Source organism: Colobus angolensis, unplaced genomic scaffold (genome assembly GCF_000951035.1).
Source record: "Colobus angolensis palliatus isolate OR3802 unplaced genomic scaffold, Cang.pa_1.0 Scaffold515, whole genome shotgun sequence".
Lineage (NCBI taxonomy): Eukaryota > Metazoa > Chordata > Mammalia > Primates > Cercopithecidae > Colobus > Colobus angolensis.
Window position 1 is genome coordinate 1,020,907 of NW_012118655.1, and position 21,634 is coordinate 1,042,540.

The window sequence follows — 21,634 nt, forward strand, 5'->3', positions numbered from 1 at the left end:
TGCATTTACAACAAAGACATTTTCTTAAAAATACTTAAATATAAACACCTTTTGTGTATACAACTTTAAAGATAGTATGTACAGGGCAAGCTTTTTGTAGTATGTTTCTCCTTTGCTTAAACTCTATTCATCTATCAAGTCTAAACAAAAGTCACAGTATTTCCTGTCAAGTCTTTCTTAATTTCAGTTCTTACTAATGTCCATCCCTAAAGTTTTAAAAATAAAAGCCTTCGTTAAAACTAATCTAGGCATATAAGAGTGGCTACTGTCTCCTTGAATTACAAAGGGAATAGGCCAGGCGCCATGGCAACAGAGACCCTTTCTAATGAATTTAATAAGTAAAAAATAAGTATGAATGAATAATAGAACCAACATGGTAAAGATGCTTTTTACTGATCCAAAAGGTTATTAATAATTTCCATAACTAAAATTAATTGGTAAACTATTTGGTAACTTCTTTTGGATTTAACATTATGAACCTGTTGTGGTCATTAAGACACCATTCTGAATGAAAACAAGTAAATCTTATGAGCTAGAAAAAAAGTGTTCAATTCTTTTTAGGCACCATGGATTACAGATTATGAGTAATTTCCATGTACTCACATAAGGAACAGTATGAAGTTCCTCTCCTGAAACATATGGTCAAGTTGGTAGATCTTCTATAATAATGACATCTAAGATCAGTCCACAAAAATAGGAATGTTTGTTTTTTAGCTTTGAGAGGTGCTAGTTAACTGAACATAGGTCTGCTGCCAATGAGTGATAACTGTGCCTAGAAAAGGCATTGACTAACACTTCTACTGTAAGTTAGCTCATTACCATTGTAAGTCATCAAGAACTTAATGCAATGAGAAAATTACAGGAAAGACCATTTTGCCTTGACTTCTAAAGAGGTCGGTGCTAAGGCTCAATGTTTGACTAGGAGGAGCAGCTTTCCTTAGCTTGGATAATATGCTTTCCCTTCAAGTCCTATGCACATACATACTTTATTACCTGACTTTGGCACGCTGGGCCACATTTCACTTATTTATCTTCTGCTAAAGGCCATTTAAAATTCTATGATGAAACAAGGAAGATATAAGTCATAAATAAACTATGAATATACAATAGGATTTTAAAACTTTGGTACTGCAGTCTCACAAATTATCAGAATTTCCACATGGAACCCCAAATTACTTTCAGCCTACATTTATACAATGCAAAATTAATCCAAAGCATTCTAAGTTTTTGGAGAGGAAATCTGTCACTTCAAAGAAAGTGGTTGTGAATGTAGAGATAAGACAAACAACTATCAACATAAATTTCTCACATTTAAGGTCTAAGAAATTGTGTGGCAGCCTCATACTTTCAAAGGCTAAGTGTTTAAAAGTTTACAAATATCCATGTAGTGTATGTAGACTATTTAAAAATGTTATATGTGGTAAATAATAAGGAATCACAGACAGATGTTTACTTAACAATACTCAGATATTTCTTAGTGAAAAATATTTCGGTCATCAAAATCAGGCAGGTAGCATGAACAACAGAGGTAACTGCCATGGTCAAAGACAAGAAGAAGAATAGCACAAATATGAAGCTTGCTGTCAAGAGAGTAAAGACAGTAATCTTTTTCCCAAGGAAAAATATTAAAATGAAAAGATGCAACACATTGTAGATTACTGTCTGTTAGCGTATTATAACCAAATGAGACTATCACTGGAAAAGGTACTTCATAAAACAAAAATTGAGAAACAAATGTAAATCAGTGGTTTCATTTTAATTTCCTTTTCAAGTACCATTTCCTATGAAAAAGAGAGAGTGAACCACAATGAAATTATGTGGATTAAGTTATTAATTATCACAAAATACAACACTTAAAAATATGCATTTTGTGTACATATGCACTTCTGATAGATTCTCAACATCAGTAATCTTACCAAGTAGGATCATCCTTGGAATTTACCCCATGTGGCCAAATGCAATACTCTTGTGTGGAGGGAGTGAAAGTCACTGAGAACACTTAAGCTTTACTCTTCTACGTAACTTCACTAGGGAAAGTTTGCTGATTTAGAAGTTACTGACATTCTTTCAATGTCTTACACTTTATGCAATGCAGAGTAGCCAATGACAAGGTGAGTTTGCATGCTTTTTAGCAGTCAGATATATGTATAGGGAGCCTATGTGGCAAAATATATATAATAATATATTGTTACACGATATATTAATTTTATATAACATAAAAATATAATCTATGCAAAATAAAATGGAAAAAACTACTTTCATTTAGAGAGCTGTGCAAATAACTTTCAACATTAATAAGTAAACAATTTCTGTATTTAGTTTCATATTTTTTACAAGTGAGGTATATGAATTTGGTTTTGCATGTGTACACACATATACATTCCAGCAAGTGAGTACTGTTTTAATATTGCTTTGCAATACTCAACACAAATATCAATTATGAAAAAATGCAAAAAAAAAGGTTCTAATAATTGGAAAAATGCAGACAGAATATTTTGAATAAGGAAGAAAAAATCAATAAAGCTAAAAGAAAAGGCATAGACTTTAAAAATAATGAAATGGACATATGTCAACAACAAAGAAGAAACAAGGTAAACCTTTTTTGGACAAACCCAAAAAAGAAGCATATACATTCACAATGAAACTGCATACTGTATAAAACCAAAAGGCAGGCATAAGCTCCTGTTAAGATGAATTTCTGGATTCAAAGGTCCACGGGGTTTAGACTCAGGTCAAAATCTCACCTTGGCTGAGAATTTTGCTTTCATATGAACAGGGAGCTAAAGTATATTGTTACATACATTTTGCATATTCACTGAAACTCTCTTCTCTGTTTTACTGGAAACGAGATTCTAAGTACATAAACATGTAGTGCCCATCTGCCACACAGTAAGTAAACAGCATTGTGATGACACAGCTACTCACACCTTCTGTAGTTGTTTTCTATCTCTCACTTTTGCCCTCTAATGGGAACTGACAAAATTATTTCAATGTATGTAACAATATGCTTTATGGTCAGTGTACAGTCTACAGAAAGTCATCACTCAAAGGCAATTCCACAAATTTTACTCACAAAAGCTGCTTCCAAAATTCTGAATTTTGAAATAAACACATTTTGTAAAGGTCACAGTTATCAGCATTTTTCAGTGTGTCATTCTTAAAAAATATATTAAACATTATACAGGGCACCAATATTTAGGCACAGACATGCCTTATAAATGAGTAAAATACAACTGTATATAATTTTCACTCATCTATGAAAATGATAATCTGATAAAGAACATATATTTTAAAAATTTTTTATTAATGGTGCCATAAGACACGCAAAAATTATAACCCAGACCTACCTTTCACAATAGTAGGCATTTTTATAGCTGGCTGGTGGTAGAGAAATAGTATATAATAAACCCAGGGCAAAATTTTTCTCCTATTGAAGTCAAGTGGTACAGAGAAACACAAGGTTGCAATAACTATCTGTTTAACACCATATTAGAATCTGAAACTCATTGAGATACAAATAAAGGAAACATTTAATTAAGAACCACATTTCCATATTGAATTTTACATGATCACATGCCAAGACCTTATTCATTTAAGTTACAAATAACGTTTTTCTGTAATTCTCTTCTAATAGTATACATAATCTAGAAAAAAAAAGTACCCTTTTATCCTCCAGTAGTTAAAAAAAGAAGAGAGTGTCTTAAGATAGCTATTATCTGCTGTGCATCTACCTCAGGTGGCCCTCTGGCACTGCCATAAATCTCATCTCTGTTGCAATGAAAGGACTCCATATAAATTAAAATCTGTAAGTGTCTGATCACTAGACTGAAGGGGGTAGGAAGAATTGCTAATCAGATGTGCATATGTGTGTATGAGAGAGATGCTAAAATTAGGTCATCTTTAAGAATTTGTACCAAACTATAAATTTATTGAGTACCTATAATATTCCTGGCATGGTATTAGGACCTCAGATATAAAAACAAATATGGCACAGTACCTCTATCCTAAAGGAGCTCAAGTCCAATGAGAGAGATGGACTAAAAAAAAAAAAAAAAAAAAGCCACTAAAAAACTACTGGTTATTAACAGAAATGTATAGATTATGATGAGAGTAAGAAGAGGGAACGCCAATAACCTGGAGAGGTCAGAAAATTGTTTGAAGTGGAAAAGACACTTAAGCTGTCTGGAGGAACCAATGGGAGCTAGCCAGATGAATAGGAACAGTTTGGGAGAAGAAACAGCATGAGTAAAGTGTATCCCACATGACCGGAGTGAAGAGAGGGCATGAAGTCACAGCAATAAACAAGACCAAAAGAGCCACACAGACCAGGACCTGAGCTTTCAGCAATGGTCCACTTAGTATGTCCAAGCATTGCAGAGGATACAAAAAACACATACTCCTCCCTGTTTTCTAAGGACATGCTGGCAGATCTCAGTTTGGAGGTAGGCCTTCAATTCATGTGTGAAATCTCAGTAAGCTCTGTAATTTCCCTCAGTCCAACTCCTAGATCCACTTACTACTATCGCCCTTGACTCTGCAGCGCTTTATGACACAAAGTATCTGTAGAACAGATGCCTTACAAAGAATAATCAAACTCAGCGTGAACTAACTGTCACCCAATCCTCAGTGAGTGAAATACTCTTTATGGAGAATCGTTTTAAGGACATGCAGTCTATCTATACCTTTAGAGTTGAGACACTCTAAATCCATATAGAGTCTCAGTGTTTTGAGCTTTTGTGAGACTGCTCTTTCTCATGTAATGGAATGTGTTTATTCCATTAGCCAACATGGACAACCATGATGAGTCTATGTGGAGTAGTCCTAAAAATTTCATTATATTTCCCATAAAGATGCTGTTCAGGATCTTGGTCATGAAATGTACAATGTGCTCTTTGTGAAGAGCCATGGGAGATATTCCAAGATTTTCAAAAATGCTTCTTTTAATCATCTGGCTTGCTTTGACCTTATACACATGGTCAATGATACTTCAGTTTCCTTGTATAAAAGGTACAGAAAGCTCAGGGCCAATGTTTGGACTCGTATTATACAGGAATGTAGAAACTTATAACATGTTTTGTATAGTAACCTCACATCTAGTTTTTAAAAAATTTACCCCTATTTTCCCTCACCTTGATTTCTTCTCTTACTTTTGGTGCTGCTGTTATTATTATTATTATTATTAATTTTTTTTTTTTTTGAGACAGAGTCTTGGCTCTGTCACCCAGGCTGGAGTATAGTGGTGCAATCTCAGTTCACTGCAACCTCCGCCTCCCAAGTTCAAGCAATTCCCATGCCTCAGCCTCCTGAAGATCTGGGATTAAGAGGTACGTGCCACAATGCTTGGCTAATTTTTGTATTTTAAGTAGAGATGGGGTTTCGCCATCTTGACCAGGCTGGGGCACTGCTATTATTATATGATACATATTTATGTTAGCCATTTTAAATCTTTATTGGAACATAGGGTATAAAATTACATTGACCAATTAGTTGATTGGCTCAAAAAATTTGAAGGGTATCTATTACATGCCAGGCCCTGTGCTAAAGGCTTGAGAAAAAAACAGTCAAGGAGATAAACAACTAAACAAGTGATACTACAGTAAGAAAAATTTACACATAGCTAGTAGGAAAAGTATTCATACAGGGAATATAAAGCAAGGCACCCAACCAACCCAAACAAAATCAGAAAGTTTTCCTGGATGACCTGTTATCTAAGGTGACATCTACAGGTTGAGGAAGAGGATACCGTGGGGAAGGCTCAGCATACTGTGCACTCTGGGAAAGAAGTGTGGTTCAATAAGGCTAGAACAAATGGTAAAACTAGGGAGACAGGAGATACGACCACAGAGGTAGGTCATAGAAGGCCTGGGTAAATCATCTTAGAGTAGATTTAACCTTGGAATTCTGTGAGACCTGACTCCAGTGCCTGGACACCTACCTCAGTGTGCTGCCACCCCCATTTAGAAAAAGGCGTGAATCTGGCTACAAAGTGGAGAAAGGACTGGTTAAGTCAAGACCAGAGCTAGAAAGACCAGCTGAGCAGCTGTATGATAATTCAGAGAACATACAATGAAGGCCCAGACCAGTATGGCATTGCAAATGAAAAGAATTAATTTGAGAGATCCTTAAGGGGTAGAACCAAAAGGCCTTGTTTGGGATTTCACAGCATGTGAAAAGCAGAGGGGGGTAAGCCAAGAATGACTCCCAGGTTTCTGGCTTGTGCAACAGCGTCAATGCCTTTAATTTCTTCTTTATTAATTTTCCAATTTTTTAACAGTAAGCACGTTCTGTTTTTACAATTAAAAAACTATTATCTATTTTTAATAAAAAATGAACCAGTGTTGAGAAAATCAAGTCATCAAGCTATTTCTGCAATTTGATGGCAAAAAGAAAGAAAACGATCGAACCACAATTTTGTTTTCCCTCTTTCAACCCAGGTTCTGCCAGAGAATGGAACCACAGTTTGAAAGGACAGATAGTTTGAATGTCATGTTTTGTTTTGTTTTTTTAAAGATTAGAGAAATGGAGGAGGAACTGGTAAAGGCCGAAATCAGAAAAATAAAAGAGGCTTACAAAAAGAAAATCCTTTATATATATATTTTCATTTAAACAGAACTCACAGTAGAGCCAAGGATATCAAGCAGAAATCTTGGAAATAGAAAACAAAAAATCCACAAAGAATAATTTTTTTTTTTTTTTTTTTTTTTTTGCATTTGAAAAACTGTAAGCTTATTATAGAGTGGAAAGAACAAGAGCACTGGAATCAAAAAGACTTGAGTTTAAAGTTCCTCTGCTCAGCAGCAGTATGACCCTGCAAAAGTTGCTAAACGGAGCCAGGCTCCACAGGTGCAGCACAGGGCAAACTACCATCTAGCTTAGGTAGGAGAATTAGGGGATACGTATGAGTGGTGAAAGCAGTAGCTATGAGTCTAGGTACCCATCACCAGATTGATTCAATAGGTCTGAGCTTGGACCTCAGTATCTGTATTTTTAAAAAGCTCTATGGTTGATTCTACTGCATGGGCAAGGTAAAGAAACATGCACAACTCAATACCTGACACATCGTAAGAACTTGGTAAGTGTTAGATGGTTGTTTTTAAGTACATAGATAGGCTTCTATCCTTTTTCATTAAGGCTATCATGACTTTTTTCACTAAACGCAACAACAAGATCTGTCCTAAATGAGCAGCTCAGATTTTTCGCTAGAGGGAAAGGTGGGGCGAAATGGGCAGTGACTAAAAGGAACAAAGAAAACAATATGAATTCCCTTTATGGTCTAAAGCAATACTATGGCATTTGAAAATTCAACATGAAGAGACATCAAAGGTCTCTGACATGCAGTCATGTATACTTCTCCTGAGGCAAATTTGAAGAATTTCTGCTTCATGACGTGCAGGTCACCAGGCCATTTACATGATCTGGGTGCTTATCCACTGATCAGTGTACAAATTTCATTTAGGTTTTGTTGCACTCTACCATGTTCCTTGTAAAATGGTCTCAAAAGCTACTAATCTACAAAAATATTTCTAAAACTGAGGAAATGGAAATTGTCTCAGAAAATACTCTAGCAAATGTCAAAAGTCTACTGTACAACCACATCTTATTTAACATAACGGAAAGGTCTTATCCAATTTCATAGTTTCCAGCAATAAAAGGCTGTATGAAAAGGTCAGAGTACATGACATATAATGCACCCAATATTTCAATAATTTGTCTTTCTTCCTTGCCTCCTAAAACATGCTGGCTGTTCAAAAGAGTAATTGAAATGCCACCCTGGGAGAGGCTTGCTGACTATTATAAATGCGATGTGCACCACAGAGACGGGTTTCTGTTGGTCACCTTTAGTCCTCCACTGTAGGCCACAGACAGACTGGATTGTTAGCTCTAAGCACTAAGCAAAAATCTAAGAAACTAAAATAGTCTAACAATGCTACTGAAGACTACGCTGTCTATGATTGGTATACTGCTTTTATTTCCTAGGTAGCCATCAACTTTCTCAGAGCACATGAGAACTACTGTAGACAAACATCAAGAGTCCCACAAACAGGACTATTAGACACTAATTATGTAATCTGCATGTTAAGTCAGCAAATCTCTCTCCCTGAATACAAACTGAAGAATTTGGTTCAGCTGTGCTGATCCAAATCACCTAGTGGGAATTTAATCTTTATTTTGTGGTTAACCCTGTATTCCCCTAGAGTAATAGTGGAAAGATTATATCCTTCATTCCTTTATATTTAGAATTTAAGCATATGAGCTAAGTATGGATTGAAATATAAACTGCTTTCTTTGAATTCAAAAACAAGTATTTCAAACCTAAAACTCAAATAAATCTATATGATGATCTCAAGTTTTAATGAGCTTAAAGATCAGAAAGCCAGGCTGGGCCCCTTTCTGAGTCTTAGATTCCCATTCAAAAAGGGAACTCTGGACTAGATGACCTCTAAGATCCTCCTCACCTCCAATCACTAATGAAACTTCTTCTCTTTTTATTCACTTAAACCCCCAAGAAATGAGAGTTGCCCTCAACTCCCCACCTGATGCCTCCTTAGCCTCTGCCTGCTCTGCTCCCCCCGTTATCTCAGGCAGCATCACAACCACCTGCCTGGTGACTACCATCTCTCTGTGTTCTGGCCATTTAGCTTCTTTTTAAATTCTTTTCCTATTAAACTCTTTCTTAAAGAAAATACTCCAGCTCACTAGTGTTAGAAAGGTGCTTAATGATCTGGAGATTTTGTTAACTAAAATCATCCTATAAATACAAGCAGCAGCTAGTTACAGTAGAAAGAACATGAGCTGAGTTAGACAAACTGTATTCCAATAATTTTGATGAGGTTCTTTACCTCATTTCTGCTTCAGTTTTGCACAATGAGATAAATATTTATAATGGTAACTACCACGTACAGTTGTTGTGAAGATGAATTGATCATGGGCATATAAAACACACAGCATAATGCTAGGTACCTAATAAATGCTCAGTTAATGTTAGCTGCTATACTATTATAGTTATCCTCATCATATTTTTTATTTTTATTATTATAGTATACAAGTCCCATTCTATGTTTCTAACAAATAAAATCATCTAACTGTTGTTTTCTAACTGAAACAAATGGAATCATCTATGTTTCTTTTTACTGATATAGGAGGAATGTTGGGGAGACCAGCTGCCACAACTGGAAGGAAAAATTACATATTGTGGTTGCTGACTAGTGCTTGGAGTGAGGACTAATACACATTCACCAAAGTTATAAATCAGTTTGCTACTAAAATATTTTCCAGATTTCAAAACAGAGCTCTATAGATTGTTCTATGATGTCAGAAATACCTTTAAAGAAATCATTAAATACTGTAAAATAGAAAAACATTGTTGAATGAGAAGGGTGAGTCTAAGTTACATGCCACAGTAAATGGTATCAAATTAAAAAAAAAAAAAGGCCGGGCGCGGTGGCTCAAGCCTGTAATCCCAGCACTTTGGGAGGCCAAGACAGGCGGATCACGAGGTCAGGAGATCGAGACCATCCTGGCTAACACGGTGAAACCCTGTCTCTACTAAAAAATACAAAAAAAACTAGCCGGGCGAGGTGGCGGGCGCCTGTAGTCCCAGCTACTCAGGAGGCTGAGGCAGGAGAATGGCGTAAACCTGGGAGGCGGAGCTTGCAGTGAGCTGAGATCCGGCCACTGCACTCCAGTCCGGGCGACAGAGCGAGACTCCGCCTCAAAAAAAAAAAAAATAAAATAAAAAAATAAAAAAAAAAATAAAAAAAAAAAAAGCATCACTACTTGAATGTCTTCATGCCTCTCCACCCTACTCCACAGGCATGAAGGATTGTATTCTCCATGAACTTCTATGGGCACTCACTAATCACATCCAATAGGAATGTCAAGCCCACAAGTCCATGTCCTATTAGTTGTAATCACAGAATTTCAAAAGCAAACCAAACTAATATGGATAACATTTTTGGTTTACCAAAATCACAGAGCATGTGATTTTGAATTGATTGTGAACCTTTCTTTAAATCATGGGTGCTTGGTTATAAATATGCTTCATCTTGGCAGGTTAGACTTTTTACCTTAAAGCATATTAAATCCTAAAAGAACAATAGTGATGCCATTTAGGGAAAGAAGAACTTCGTACCTTTTCTTACCTAATGGTTCAAGACTTTTCATGTTATGCACAGCAGTTTTATGAAAATGTATCAGTTACCAGATGAAGGTGGTAATTTGTCATAGAGATCACCATTGCAGAATATGCTTACTGGAAATCAGAGTGAAGAGCAGAAATGTGCAAACACAGTTCTTCTGTTAGCTGACTGTGGGCTTTGAATTGTTATAAAATTAACACTTCAGTATGTTTCCAAATAGTTACTTCATATGTGTGTTATTTGTATGTACAAATGTGTATAAATATATAAACTTGCAAATATGCTGAACTATAATTAAAAAGTACAATTGGTTTTCATTTACATCAAAACTTAAGCATTTAAATGGGTGTGACATCATCAACGGAATCACTTTCTGCTCATGTATGCCCCCGAATAGACATAGTTTGAAAGAAGTGTGATATGAGTCACAAATAAGGAAGCAGAAGAAGGAGGTTCTATCCCTGACTCAAGTAACCTGTGAAAATGTACTTACCACATTGGATGCCAGTTCTACTTAACTATAAAATAGTAGAGGTAGTGGCATTTCCCTTCCTACCAACCAGTTACTTGGTGGACTGAGTGAAATAATTAAAGTAAAATTATTTTTCAGATTGTTATATTTCTCTATAGCTTAAAATAGTAAGAGAATGATATATTCTCAAACCCTAAGAGCCGAACATATGGTTAGTTTAAGTGATAAGACTTTTTCTCTCTCTCTCTTTTTTTTTTTTTTTTTTGCTTTTCATGAGTACTAGAGGAATGGATTAAGTGATAAGATACTCTTAAGACACTTTTGGCCAGGCGCAGTGGCTCATGCCTGTAATCCCAGCACTTTGGGAGGCCAAGGCTCGTGAATCACAAGGTCAGGAGATTGATACCATCCTGGTTAACATGGTGAAACTCTGTCTCTACCAAAAATACAAAAAATTAGCTGGGCGTGGTGGCGGGCACCTGTAGTCCCAGCTACTCAGGAGGCTGAGGCAGGGGAATGGCATGAACTTGGGAGGCGGAGCTTGCAGTGAGCCAAGATAGCACCACTGCACTCCAGTCTGGGTGACAGAGCGAGACTCCATCTCAAAAAAAAAAGACACTTTTGCCACTTGGAGAAATATCCTAAAATGGAATTATGGCCTAACTCTATATATACATACATACATATATATATATACACACACACACACATGCACATATACACATATGCTATATGTGTGTGTATATATAGAAAAGTATGTAACATAGAGTTATGTCTGTTCTAAAAAAAGGGAAAGAATTTTTTACAGAGATCTCTTTTATATCTCTCAAGAATACACGGCAAAACATTTTAGTACATAGGTAAACTTGGAATAAAAATACAATATCTCATTTCTTGAGATAAAGTATTAAAAAATCTTTTATAAACTCTAAACTCTAAAGGGCTATATATAAAGCTTAGCGATTTTTGCCACTTTCATTAAAAAGTACATTTTGAAATGGGTGCTTACCTTCTCTTAGACGGTCTACCACGAAAGTAAAGCCTGTAGTTCTTGGATGTAAAACATATTCATATTTCTGAAGTCCATTCTTTTCAGCAAATGCATTACTTCGAGCCTTGCTGTTTTCTAAACAAAACAATGGACCATTATAAATCATAAACTAAAGGAAAATAAATGAGGTAAGGAAAGAAGTACAGAATTTTTTGATAAAAATAGCAGTTAGTTATTCTATAATGACTGAATACTGAGTCAAATGAGAAGATACAAACATTGCAGATGATCCGTTATCAAGATCCCAGACCTACTTATGTAACCAGACCCAGGTTTGGCTATTTGCTGCTCGAAAGGCCAAGTTTGGTGGGAGTGAAAGAAGGTTTTAAACAGAGAGCCAGCAAACTGAGAAGATAGGGAACTAGTGTTCTAAAGTCCCATCTTAAGTTTTAAAATTTATCATAGTGTTTTTAAAAGGAAACTTGCTATGCTCCCATGTGTGGATGGCACAGGGTCTGTGTGTCTTGTTCTGATGGCTATCTCGGGTAACTGGCCATCCAGAGGTCCACTTGGCATTATTTGACTTCAGCCTGGTGGTAGTGGACTAATTGTTCACAACTCCCCCTAAGTGGGAGGATTCCACAGGGCCTCCATGCCTGGATTTGTTTCAAAATTAGCCTCTGGAATTTCTAAGTAAGCATATAGTAGATAAGCATACATGGTGCAAGGAAGTGTCTAGTGGAAAAAGAAGGAAAACAGAGTTTCAAAGTACATTTCGAGGCTATATTCTAAGACTAAAGAAAAAAAGTGTTAAAATGCATTTCAAAGCTGAGATGCTCGGTTATACTTACTAGAATTAAAAAAATTGTAACAAAGGTATAAACAGATTTTTATACATTTTCTGAAATTCATATTCAAATATTTTAATTTCTTTAAAAGATTTCATAAAAGTCAATATTCTATGAAAATTAAAATGCTAATAAACTAAAATTTTTGTCAAACAATCCCTATATAAGAAAATTGAAATATTAAAATAAAATGCTAATAAAACAAAACTGAGACACTAACAAAATATAATGACCTAGACATCCAGAAGAAATAACTAGCAATCAAATATATCGGATCAACACTCTTTAAAACCCAATAATTTAAGCCTTCCATGTAAACTGAAATATCTGCTTTGCTCAGGCACAGAGTATGCTAATATTACTAACCCAAACCACTCCATAACGGAATGGGCACATGATTAGCACATCATGTACAAACATCTGAACATGGTTTGGCTGAATATAGTTACGGAGTCAAGTACATGTTCCAGTTGTTGGCAAAACCTTCTTTTTCCATTCCATGAGGTAACTTTACAAGTTCCAAGAAGAACCAAACCCATTATTCAGCAAATACATTTGGAAAAAGTAAAGTGTTCAGAAATTTGGCCTCAACTGCTGGGAGAGATCATGAAATACTTTCTGATGACAGCAGATATTAGAACCCGCAATCCTCAGCTACATTCCGAAATTTATAAACTATTATTCCCAGTTACAAGAAAAATACCTATACTGACACAACTTTACTAGGAGTGAATTTAAGATCACTGAATCCTCAAAGTCTCCAAAAACCATAGATGCCTTCCATAACACTGAAATATTCAAAGAACACTCCTATAGAAGGTGTTACATCATTTCATGATAGAGGAATTGAGCCAGGCAAGTCAAAAGTAAAGCCCCTACATATGAAGAGTAGTAAGTTCTTCTCATATTCATTTGAGGATATCCTGGGCATGGGGCTACAAAACAATATTTATATTATAGACAGCTGACAGGACCTTAAATGGGATTCGGAATCCCAGAGACACCACAAAGATGAGTAGTCACTACCCTTTAGTTTGGTCTTTCAGTTTATAAAACTCTGGGGATTCTGAAAGCAAAACTGAACTGTTGTAGAATGTGAGTACAAGTATAAACAGCTCTAAAACAAATAGTCACAATGTGGGAAGGTAAAAATGATCAGAAATACAGAGAGATTAGAGATGCAGAGTCTTCCATCTACCCCCCTAGTTCATCTACCCATCCCCAGACTCTGTTATTGCTAGTAAGTACACTAGCATCCCACTTTCTGACCACAGCCTGTCTTGTCACGTTTCTCCCTATAACTATCCCACTCCTGCACTCCTTCCACCCATGGGACTACTAGCAGCTGTTCTCAAACCAGCTGGGCATGTTCCCACCTCAGGATCTGTGCAGTTGCTGTTCCTCCCTTCACCCAGAATGCCTTTCACCCATACAGCTGCATGGTTTTCTGCTTTGTTCATTTAGTCCCTACCTAAATAGAAACTTAATAGAGAGGCTTTCCTTAACCATCTTGAATAAAACAGCACCCTACACTCCCTCTATGACTCTCTATCTCCTTATCCTGCCTTATTTTTCCACACAGCACTTAGGACTGACATATTTTTATTAACTTATTAGTTTATCACCTGTCTTTCCTCATAGAACGTAAACTTCATGATAGTAGGGATAAAGATCCAGGCACTCATATACGAATTAAAAAGAATAAGTTGTATGTATATAGTAGGTGTTAAGTTATATGCAATAATATAATTGTTAGAATCCTTCCAAATCAGGGAAATGAAACTCAAAATCATCAAATACTAATTGTGATGACTAATTTTATATGTCAACTTGAATAGGCCATGATACTCAGGTAGCTCGTCAAATATTATTCTAGATGTTTCTGGGAAGGTGTTTTTAAGAAGAGACTAATATTTAAATTAGTAGAGGTAGTATAGCAGATGACCCTCCACAATGGGAGTGGGCCCCATCAAATCAGGTGAATGAAGGCCTTAACAGAAAAAGACAGAGGTGCCCTCCTCTCCTCAACAAGGAAGAAAGAATTCTGCCTCTAGACTGCCTTTGGCCTTGAATTTCAACTGCTTCCTGGGATCTCCACTCTGCCGCCCTACCCTATAGATCATGGACTTACTAAGCTTCCACAACTGTAAGAGCCAATTCCTTAAAATAAATCTCAACCTCTTTCTATATATATACATCCTACTGGTTCTCCTTCTCTAGAGAACCCTAACTAATATGCCAATACAATATAGAACTCCCTAACCCAAGAATAAAGAATAAATATGGATGGGTGCACATATGTCTGCATGTGACCAAATGATTCAAAAGAAATGGACCAACATTAAAATAGTGTTCACTTATGGGCAGTGGGATTATAGCAAGTTTTGTGCACACTTCTATGTTTCTAAATTTTCCCTAATTAACATATATTGCTTCCATTAAAAAGTTAGAACCAACAATAAAATATGAAGATAGAATATATGTAAAGTTAGATTTAAATGCACTAATTTAAATATACATGCCAGCTAGATTGAGAACTCAAATTATAAAACAGTCTCACTGGGCTGAAAAACTCAGTTTAAAGTTAGTATGGTAGTAACTAAACACCTTTTAATTAACAGATACTTTTCCAAACTGGAGATATTTTGTTAGCCTATTTTTATTTTTATTTTTATTTTTGAGACGGAGTCTCGCTTTGTCACCCAGCCTGGAGTGCAGTGGCCGGATCTCAGCTCACTGCAAGCTCCGCCTCCCAGGTTTACGCCATTCTCCTGCTTCAGCCTCCCGAGTAGCTGGGACTACAGGCGCTCGCCACCTCGCCCGGCTAGTTTTTTGTATTTTTTTTTAGTAGAGACGGGGTTTCACCGGGTTAGCCAGGATGGTCTTGATCTCCTGACCTCGTGATCCACCAGTCTCGGCCTCCCAAAGTGCTGGGATTACAGGCTTGAGCCACCGCGCCCGGCCTAGCCTATTTTTAAAAATGATTTTTTTTTAACCAGCTCAATAAAATTATCTGTATTATACTGTTAAAAAAATATTTAAAAGCTTCAGGATCAGTCTGTTTTTTCTCCTTGGCAAAGTCTAGCTTTAAAGGTAAATATCATTTGCATTTAAAATATATATGCAACTACATCATGTAATGGTGAGCACTCTGGACTCCAAAATTATGTCACTATATGTAGAGTTCATCACCTATAAAAAGAAACCTGAGAACAAATATAGAATGAAAAAAGTTTTACATATACATTTTATGACTCTGAAGGTCTAATGTATGAACATATTAACATTAATGTAGCAGTAACATGACCTTTCTTTCATTAGTTTTTGTTTACCAAATAACTTTCAAAGTTGGCATTCTTTGGTGTACATTTTTGCATTCACAAATATAAATCTATCATTTCAGTAAATGGCTTTCTATACTCAAATAAAGCTGATATTTCAATATCGAAATTTAGGTATTATACATTCTAAATATTATAAAATTTAAATATGGCCACCTATCCCTTATAATTTCCTAATGATAATTTAGTTCTGGAAATCAACTTACAACTTACAAGAATATAGTTTCAAGCTTCAACAAGCAGCCATTATTATCCTCAGTATTATCCTCTGTAATACAACCACTTTTAGAATCGCAACTGTAAAAATTCAAATATATACTACACAGTTGGCATATATTTTAGAGATCTGACTAGTACATAAAAAGTGTCACCGTTCATTTAGCTCAGTTCCATCTGCAATAGATGTGTCAAAGATCTCTTAATTGCTACCTCCAGTAAATCCTAAAATACCTTAATTTTCCTTAACAATCTATTATGGCTCAGTCACCTATTCACTTGCTTAAATATGTATGTAATGTCTATTTTTCATCTTGAACTCTCTTTTGTAATGAGTTCCATAAATTATTATGCCCACAGTGTGAACAGTACATTCATTTACCTGCTCTCCTCTCTTAAATTCTAAGGGTTGCCCTTCTTAGTCTATTACCAAAAATTTGGAAGTTCAGTTCATGTTCTACCTCTCCATACTACTTGAGATTTTCGACTTCAGTTCTCTCCTGCTTTAGCCTGTCTTCCCTTATACAGCAGAGCTGTAAGATCCACTGAATCCTTCTCAAATTCTGCTGTATTTTTCCTGAAGTTATCGGGACTATTAAAAGTAAATTTTGGTCTTTTGAGTCCAAAGATTCTACAGAAGTACTTTCTGTCTAAGCTATGCCCCCACTGCCACTCCTTCCAGTATCAACCAGAGCAGTTCTGCTTTTATCTGTCTTATCATCTAACATCCTTGATAGAAGGCTTCATCTGCAAAAATAATCCATGGTTTAAAAAGTGTGAAAACTATTGATTTAGTAAGGATGACAGACTGTTGAGTATTTTGTTTATAATTTTTGTAAGACTTTCTTGAAATCCATTGGCAATTCCTAGCCTATACGGTTTAAAATCTGGTAGCCAGGTGTGGTGGTAGTATCTGGTGTAGGCCCAGATACTATAGGCTTGAGCCCAGGAGTTCAAGGCTGCAGTGAACCATGATCATGCCACTGCACTCCAGCCGAGGTGACAGGCTCAAAGAAGAAGAAGAAAAAAAAGAAGTTTAATATTTAGGAAGGCAGAAAAGTTATAAACATGTCTTCCTGTGTCCTCGTTACAACTCAATGATGGCTGAGTTTTCTTGAAGAAGGGCAAAGCTATTCCTGCTTGTAGCAAGGATAGGGCTTAAATATCAGGAGACGGGTAACCTGTTAATGTAAATCAACAATAACTGAAATTAGTTACTATCAGATCTTTTTCTTATGAGGAAGAAGCTGAGGAGTAGGAAGGGTTTAATGGATAAATACCTTAGAAGAGGATAAGAGAATATAAACAACAGGTAGGGGAAAAAAAAAACCCAGGTAGGGGAGGATAAACATTACCTAAAACATGATTTTAAAACTATGCTTACATAAGGATAAAAGCCTGATATTTTAAAATATATTCTGAGGCTTAAAATATAAAGTTCAAAGATGGCAAGTATGAATAATATGACCTCTTGGAGTTGCCTACTATAAATTAAATGGGCTAGAAACCAAGAGTTCTGAGTCCTAACATGCTATTGATTAACCCAGTGACCTTAGGGATGAGCCATTAATTTTTTTGTTTTGATTTGTTTTGTTTTGAGATGAAGTCTCGCTATGTAGCACAGGCTGGTCTCAAACTCCTGGACTCAATCCATCTTCCAGTCTCAACCTCCTGAGTAGCTAGGATTCCAGGCATGGACCACCACACCTGGAAGAGTCCTTATTCTTATTGGTGTTCGGTTACTACTTCTGAGAAATGAGAAGTTTAGACTACATGATTTCTAACTGTGCCAAACCCAGGCTACCTTACCTGTGAGATCAGTCCCTTCTGGGAATATGAGGAGTTGAAGTGGTTCGTGAATATCACAAAAGTAATCAATCATGTCTTCAAAATGGCTCTTGTCATCCTTCCATTTCCTATGAATGAAGATATAGGCAGCAGCCTGCATGGCCCAACCTAGAATCAATTTGACAAGTATTTACCTATAATTTTATTGCCAATATCCACATATTATTGACTATAATATTTCAGTTTTCTGGTTTTACTATAAATTATTTATTATCATAAATGCTTCATGATATACCATAAATTCAGCACTGATCTTGGCTTAAATAACTAACATATATATATGAGAAGATCCTAAAAGAGATTTGGTAATCATGAGGTTTGCAAAATTCTCAAAATCATCTTTTCAAGCGAAAACTAGCTATTAAAATATTAAGGAAAGAATTTTTCCTTAGTATTTATCACTAACTTATCCAAAATTTTAACAATCCTAGCTAAACAGATATTTTAACCAAGATACCTACAGGAGATAAAAGAGTATGTGTTGACAGCTTACCGAGCAGTAAGCAAAAGACTGTTGTCAAGTGTATAAGCATTCTCTTTAATATTTCCCTTCTGATACTACTCAAGTCTCTAAATCCAACTGCTATTTTCAATGTTAGCCACTTTCTACTGCATTGAAAAGAAAAGGGAAATTGTGTAATGGTACTAAACACACTAATCAGAGTGTACACTGTGACTACATTCCTTTTCTCTAGGGCAAATCACCCTTGCTCTTTGAAGAGGGAGTCCTAGATGTGCCATGTTTAGATGACCAGCCATCTCCCCCTGGCCACAATGACCAGAATTACTACGGTAGATATCTAACTGAGGCAGCCAATCCAATAGTCTGTCCAATAGCCCACAAAGCATGAAGAGCTTGGGCAAACACAGTAAATACCTAGGCCAACCAAATGTTCCCCCTCAGAAATTTCACCTAGGACCACAGAGAAACCAGACAAGTTGGTAGCACACAGTCAAATGGACAGACCAAAGAGCAGAGGGGCTGAGGCAGGATAAAAATAGCATGTAAGAGGCCGCGTGCAGTGGCTCATGCCTGTAATCCCAGCACTTTGGGAGGCCGAGGCAGGCGGATCACCTGAGGTCAGGAGTTCAAGACCAGCCTGGCCAACATGGTGAAACCCTATCTCTACTAAAAATACAAAAAATTAGCCAGGTGTGGTGGCAGGTGCCTGTAATCCCAGCTACTCAGGAGGCTGAGGCAGGAGAATCACTTGAACCCGGGAGGCAGAGATTGCAGTGAGCTGAGATTGCACATTGCACTCTAGCCTGGGCAACAAGAGTGAAACTCCATCTCAAAAAGAATAAATAAAAGCATGCAAGAGTGAAGGGCAAAAGCTCCAGATGAGCCAAGCCCCCTAAAGCTGACTATGATTCGTAACAAAAGACAGTTTTAATCTCCACAAGTCCTGGCCAGTCTACAGATCCACCTCTTGGATATCCCTGAGAATCCACCTCTCTTCCTGCCATGCAGGAATAGAGGAATAATAAACTCTCATTATTTCAGCTGGTGGTTCCTTGCAAGCAAAGAATGCAACTAAGACAACAGCTATCATCATTTGGTAAATACAGCAGTACCCTGAGAATACATAAAAATAATGTATTTACTAGTGATTAAATACACACATAGCCGGGCATGGTGGCTCATGCCTGTAATCCCAGCACTTTGAGAGACCGATGCGATGGATCACTTGAGGTCAGGAGTTCAAGACCAGCCTGGCCAACATGGTGAAACCCCATCTCTACAAAAATACAAAAATTAGCCAGGCATGATGGCGGCTGCCTGGAATCCCAGCTACTCGGGAGGCTGAGTGGGGAGAACTGCATGAACCTGGGAGGCAGAGGTTGCAGTGAGCTGAGATCGTACCATTGCACTCCAGCCACACAACAACGTAGTTGGGCAATGGAGCAAGACTCCACGTCAAAATAAAAAATACACACACTCACACACACACACACACACACCCCACACTTTATTTGGTTTGGGTAAGTCCAAACTAGAATACTGTATTTTACATATATAAATAAGCATGTATTAAAAAGTTCACTTCAGTGTATAGGTCTTGCTGATAAGCATTCAGTTACTAGTCACTATAATGTCAGTCTCATCCACCAATATTGGACGTGACCCCACACTGCCTGCTCCCACACATCTGTCCTTCATTGAGGACACTTAGGCCCACAGAGCAGTGTGTGTAAGCAGTACAGCTCTGCAGTTAAACCACCACAAGCCAGCTGTTCACCTTCAGACCCAAATATAAAATGGGCACAATGCAACACTATTTACCTGAGAGGGATTGATGTGAGAAACAAGTAAGATTAAGCACAGAGTGTTCAACAGGTAGGCACTGTTGTTATAATTAACAAGTTACAATAATATCAAGAATATAGCATCAAGGATTGTAAAATGTAACAAACAGCAAAACCAAAATGTGCAGAAATAAACCTAATTACCTTGCAAGAGTCACATGAAAACAATTACTTAACTAGAAAGAGATGGAGAGATTACACAATGTTTTTGAACTCAACCAGTGATGCCAATGATCTCCAGTGAAAATTTCAATAGCATGAGGGTGTGTGAGAATTTGGCTATTTGACAAAGCCAAAAACTAAATAAAGCTACAGATTATCTATAATAATAAAAAGGTGAGAATATTCAAGATAACTTTGCAATAGAATAATAAGCAAGAAAGACATGAACCATTAAACAAGTGTATTATGAAGCAACAATGATTAAATCAAAAGTATATCTGCAAAAATAGGTGAATGGAAAAGAATGCAAGACTTAGATAAAAGTCCTTGAATATGTTAAGGATTTGGTACATAATAATGACAGAATTTCAGATGAGTGGGTAATGACTGAGTTGGTGTTTTCTAAACATTTTTATAGAGGTATAACTCACAGTGAAGTGTGCAGACAGTAAGTATATATAGGTATAGAGCTTAATAAATTGTCACATATACATATATGCCTGGCTGTCACCCAGTTAAGATACTGAACATTTCTAAAATCCTCAGATGCTCCCATGTGTCCCATTCCCAGTCAATACTTCCCCTCCCAAAAGAAAACCACTACTCCAACTTCTAACATCATAAATCATATAAGTAGAATCACAGTATATATTCTTATGTATTTTGCTTCTTATGCTCAATAATTTTGTCTGTGAGATTCATCTATGTTGTGTGGCAGTATTTTCTTCTTTGCAATGCCAGTATTGATATAATTGCTGGTGTCAATTATATAAATATACCACTGTAGACCAATATACAGTTTATACTTTTTATGAAGATTCCTTGTCTATTAGGAATAAAGCTAATACAGATAATCTTGTACCTGTCTTTTGTTGAACATGAGCACCCAATTATGTTGAGTAGATAACCAGCAGTGAAACTGCTGCCTCATAGGGTTTATGTCTGTTCAGCTTCAGTAGATAGCACCAGTTCTTCAAAGTGATTATACCAATTGGCACTCCCACCGGAAATGTATGATCGTTCCAACTGCTCTATCTGTATTTTCCCCAACACTTAATCTTAGGAGTTCTTCTCATTTTAGCCATTAGAATTCACGTGTAGTAGTTCTGATTTGCATTTCCTGTATAATAATGCTGAACACCTTTTTTATTTATTTATTTATTTTTTCGAGATGAAGTCTCGCTCTGTCACCCAAGCTGGAGTGCAGTGGTGTGATCTCGGCTAACTGCAACCTCCATATCCTGGGTTCAAGCAATTCTCCTGCCTCAGCCTCCCGAGTAGCTGGGACTACAGGCACCTGCCACCATGCC

At 36.7% G+C, this 21,634-nt stretch overlaps 1 protein-coding gene across 4 annotated transcripts in view; it reads right to left on the bottom strand.

The window, feature by feature from the left end:
* LCLAT1 (lysocardiolipin acyltransferase 1) overlaps window positions 1–21,634 on the bottom strand; it is a 210,815-nt gene that overhangs the window by 72,325 nt on the left and 116,856 nt on the right. For all 4 annotated transcript variants that reach the window (XM_011960562.1, XM_011960563.1, XM_011960565.1 and 1 more), the window contains 2 exons: window positions 17,817–17,963; window positions 11,621–11,737 (listed from right to left, as the gene is read on the bottom strand). In XM_011960562.1, coding sequence (XP_011815952.1) covers window positions 11,621–11,737; window positions 17,817–17,963 — 264 coding nt within the window. The remainder of the gene's footprint in view (window positions 1–11,620; window positions 11,738–17,816; window positions 17,964–21,634) is intronic.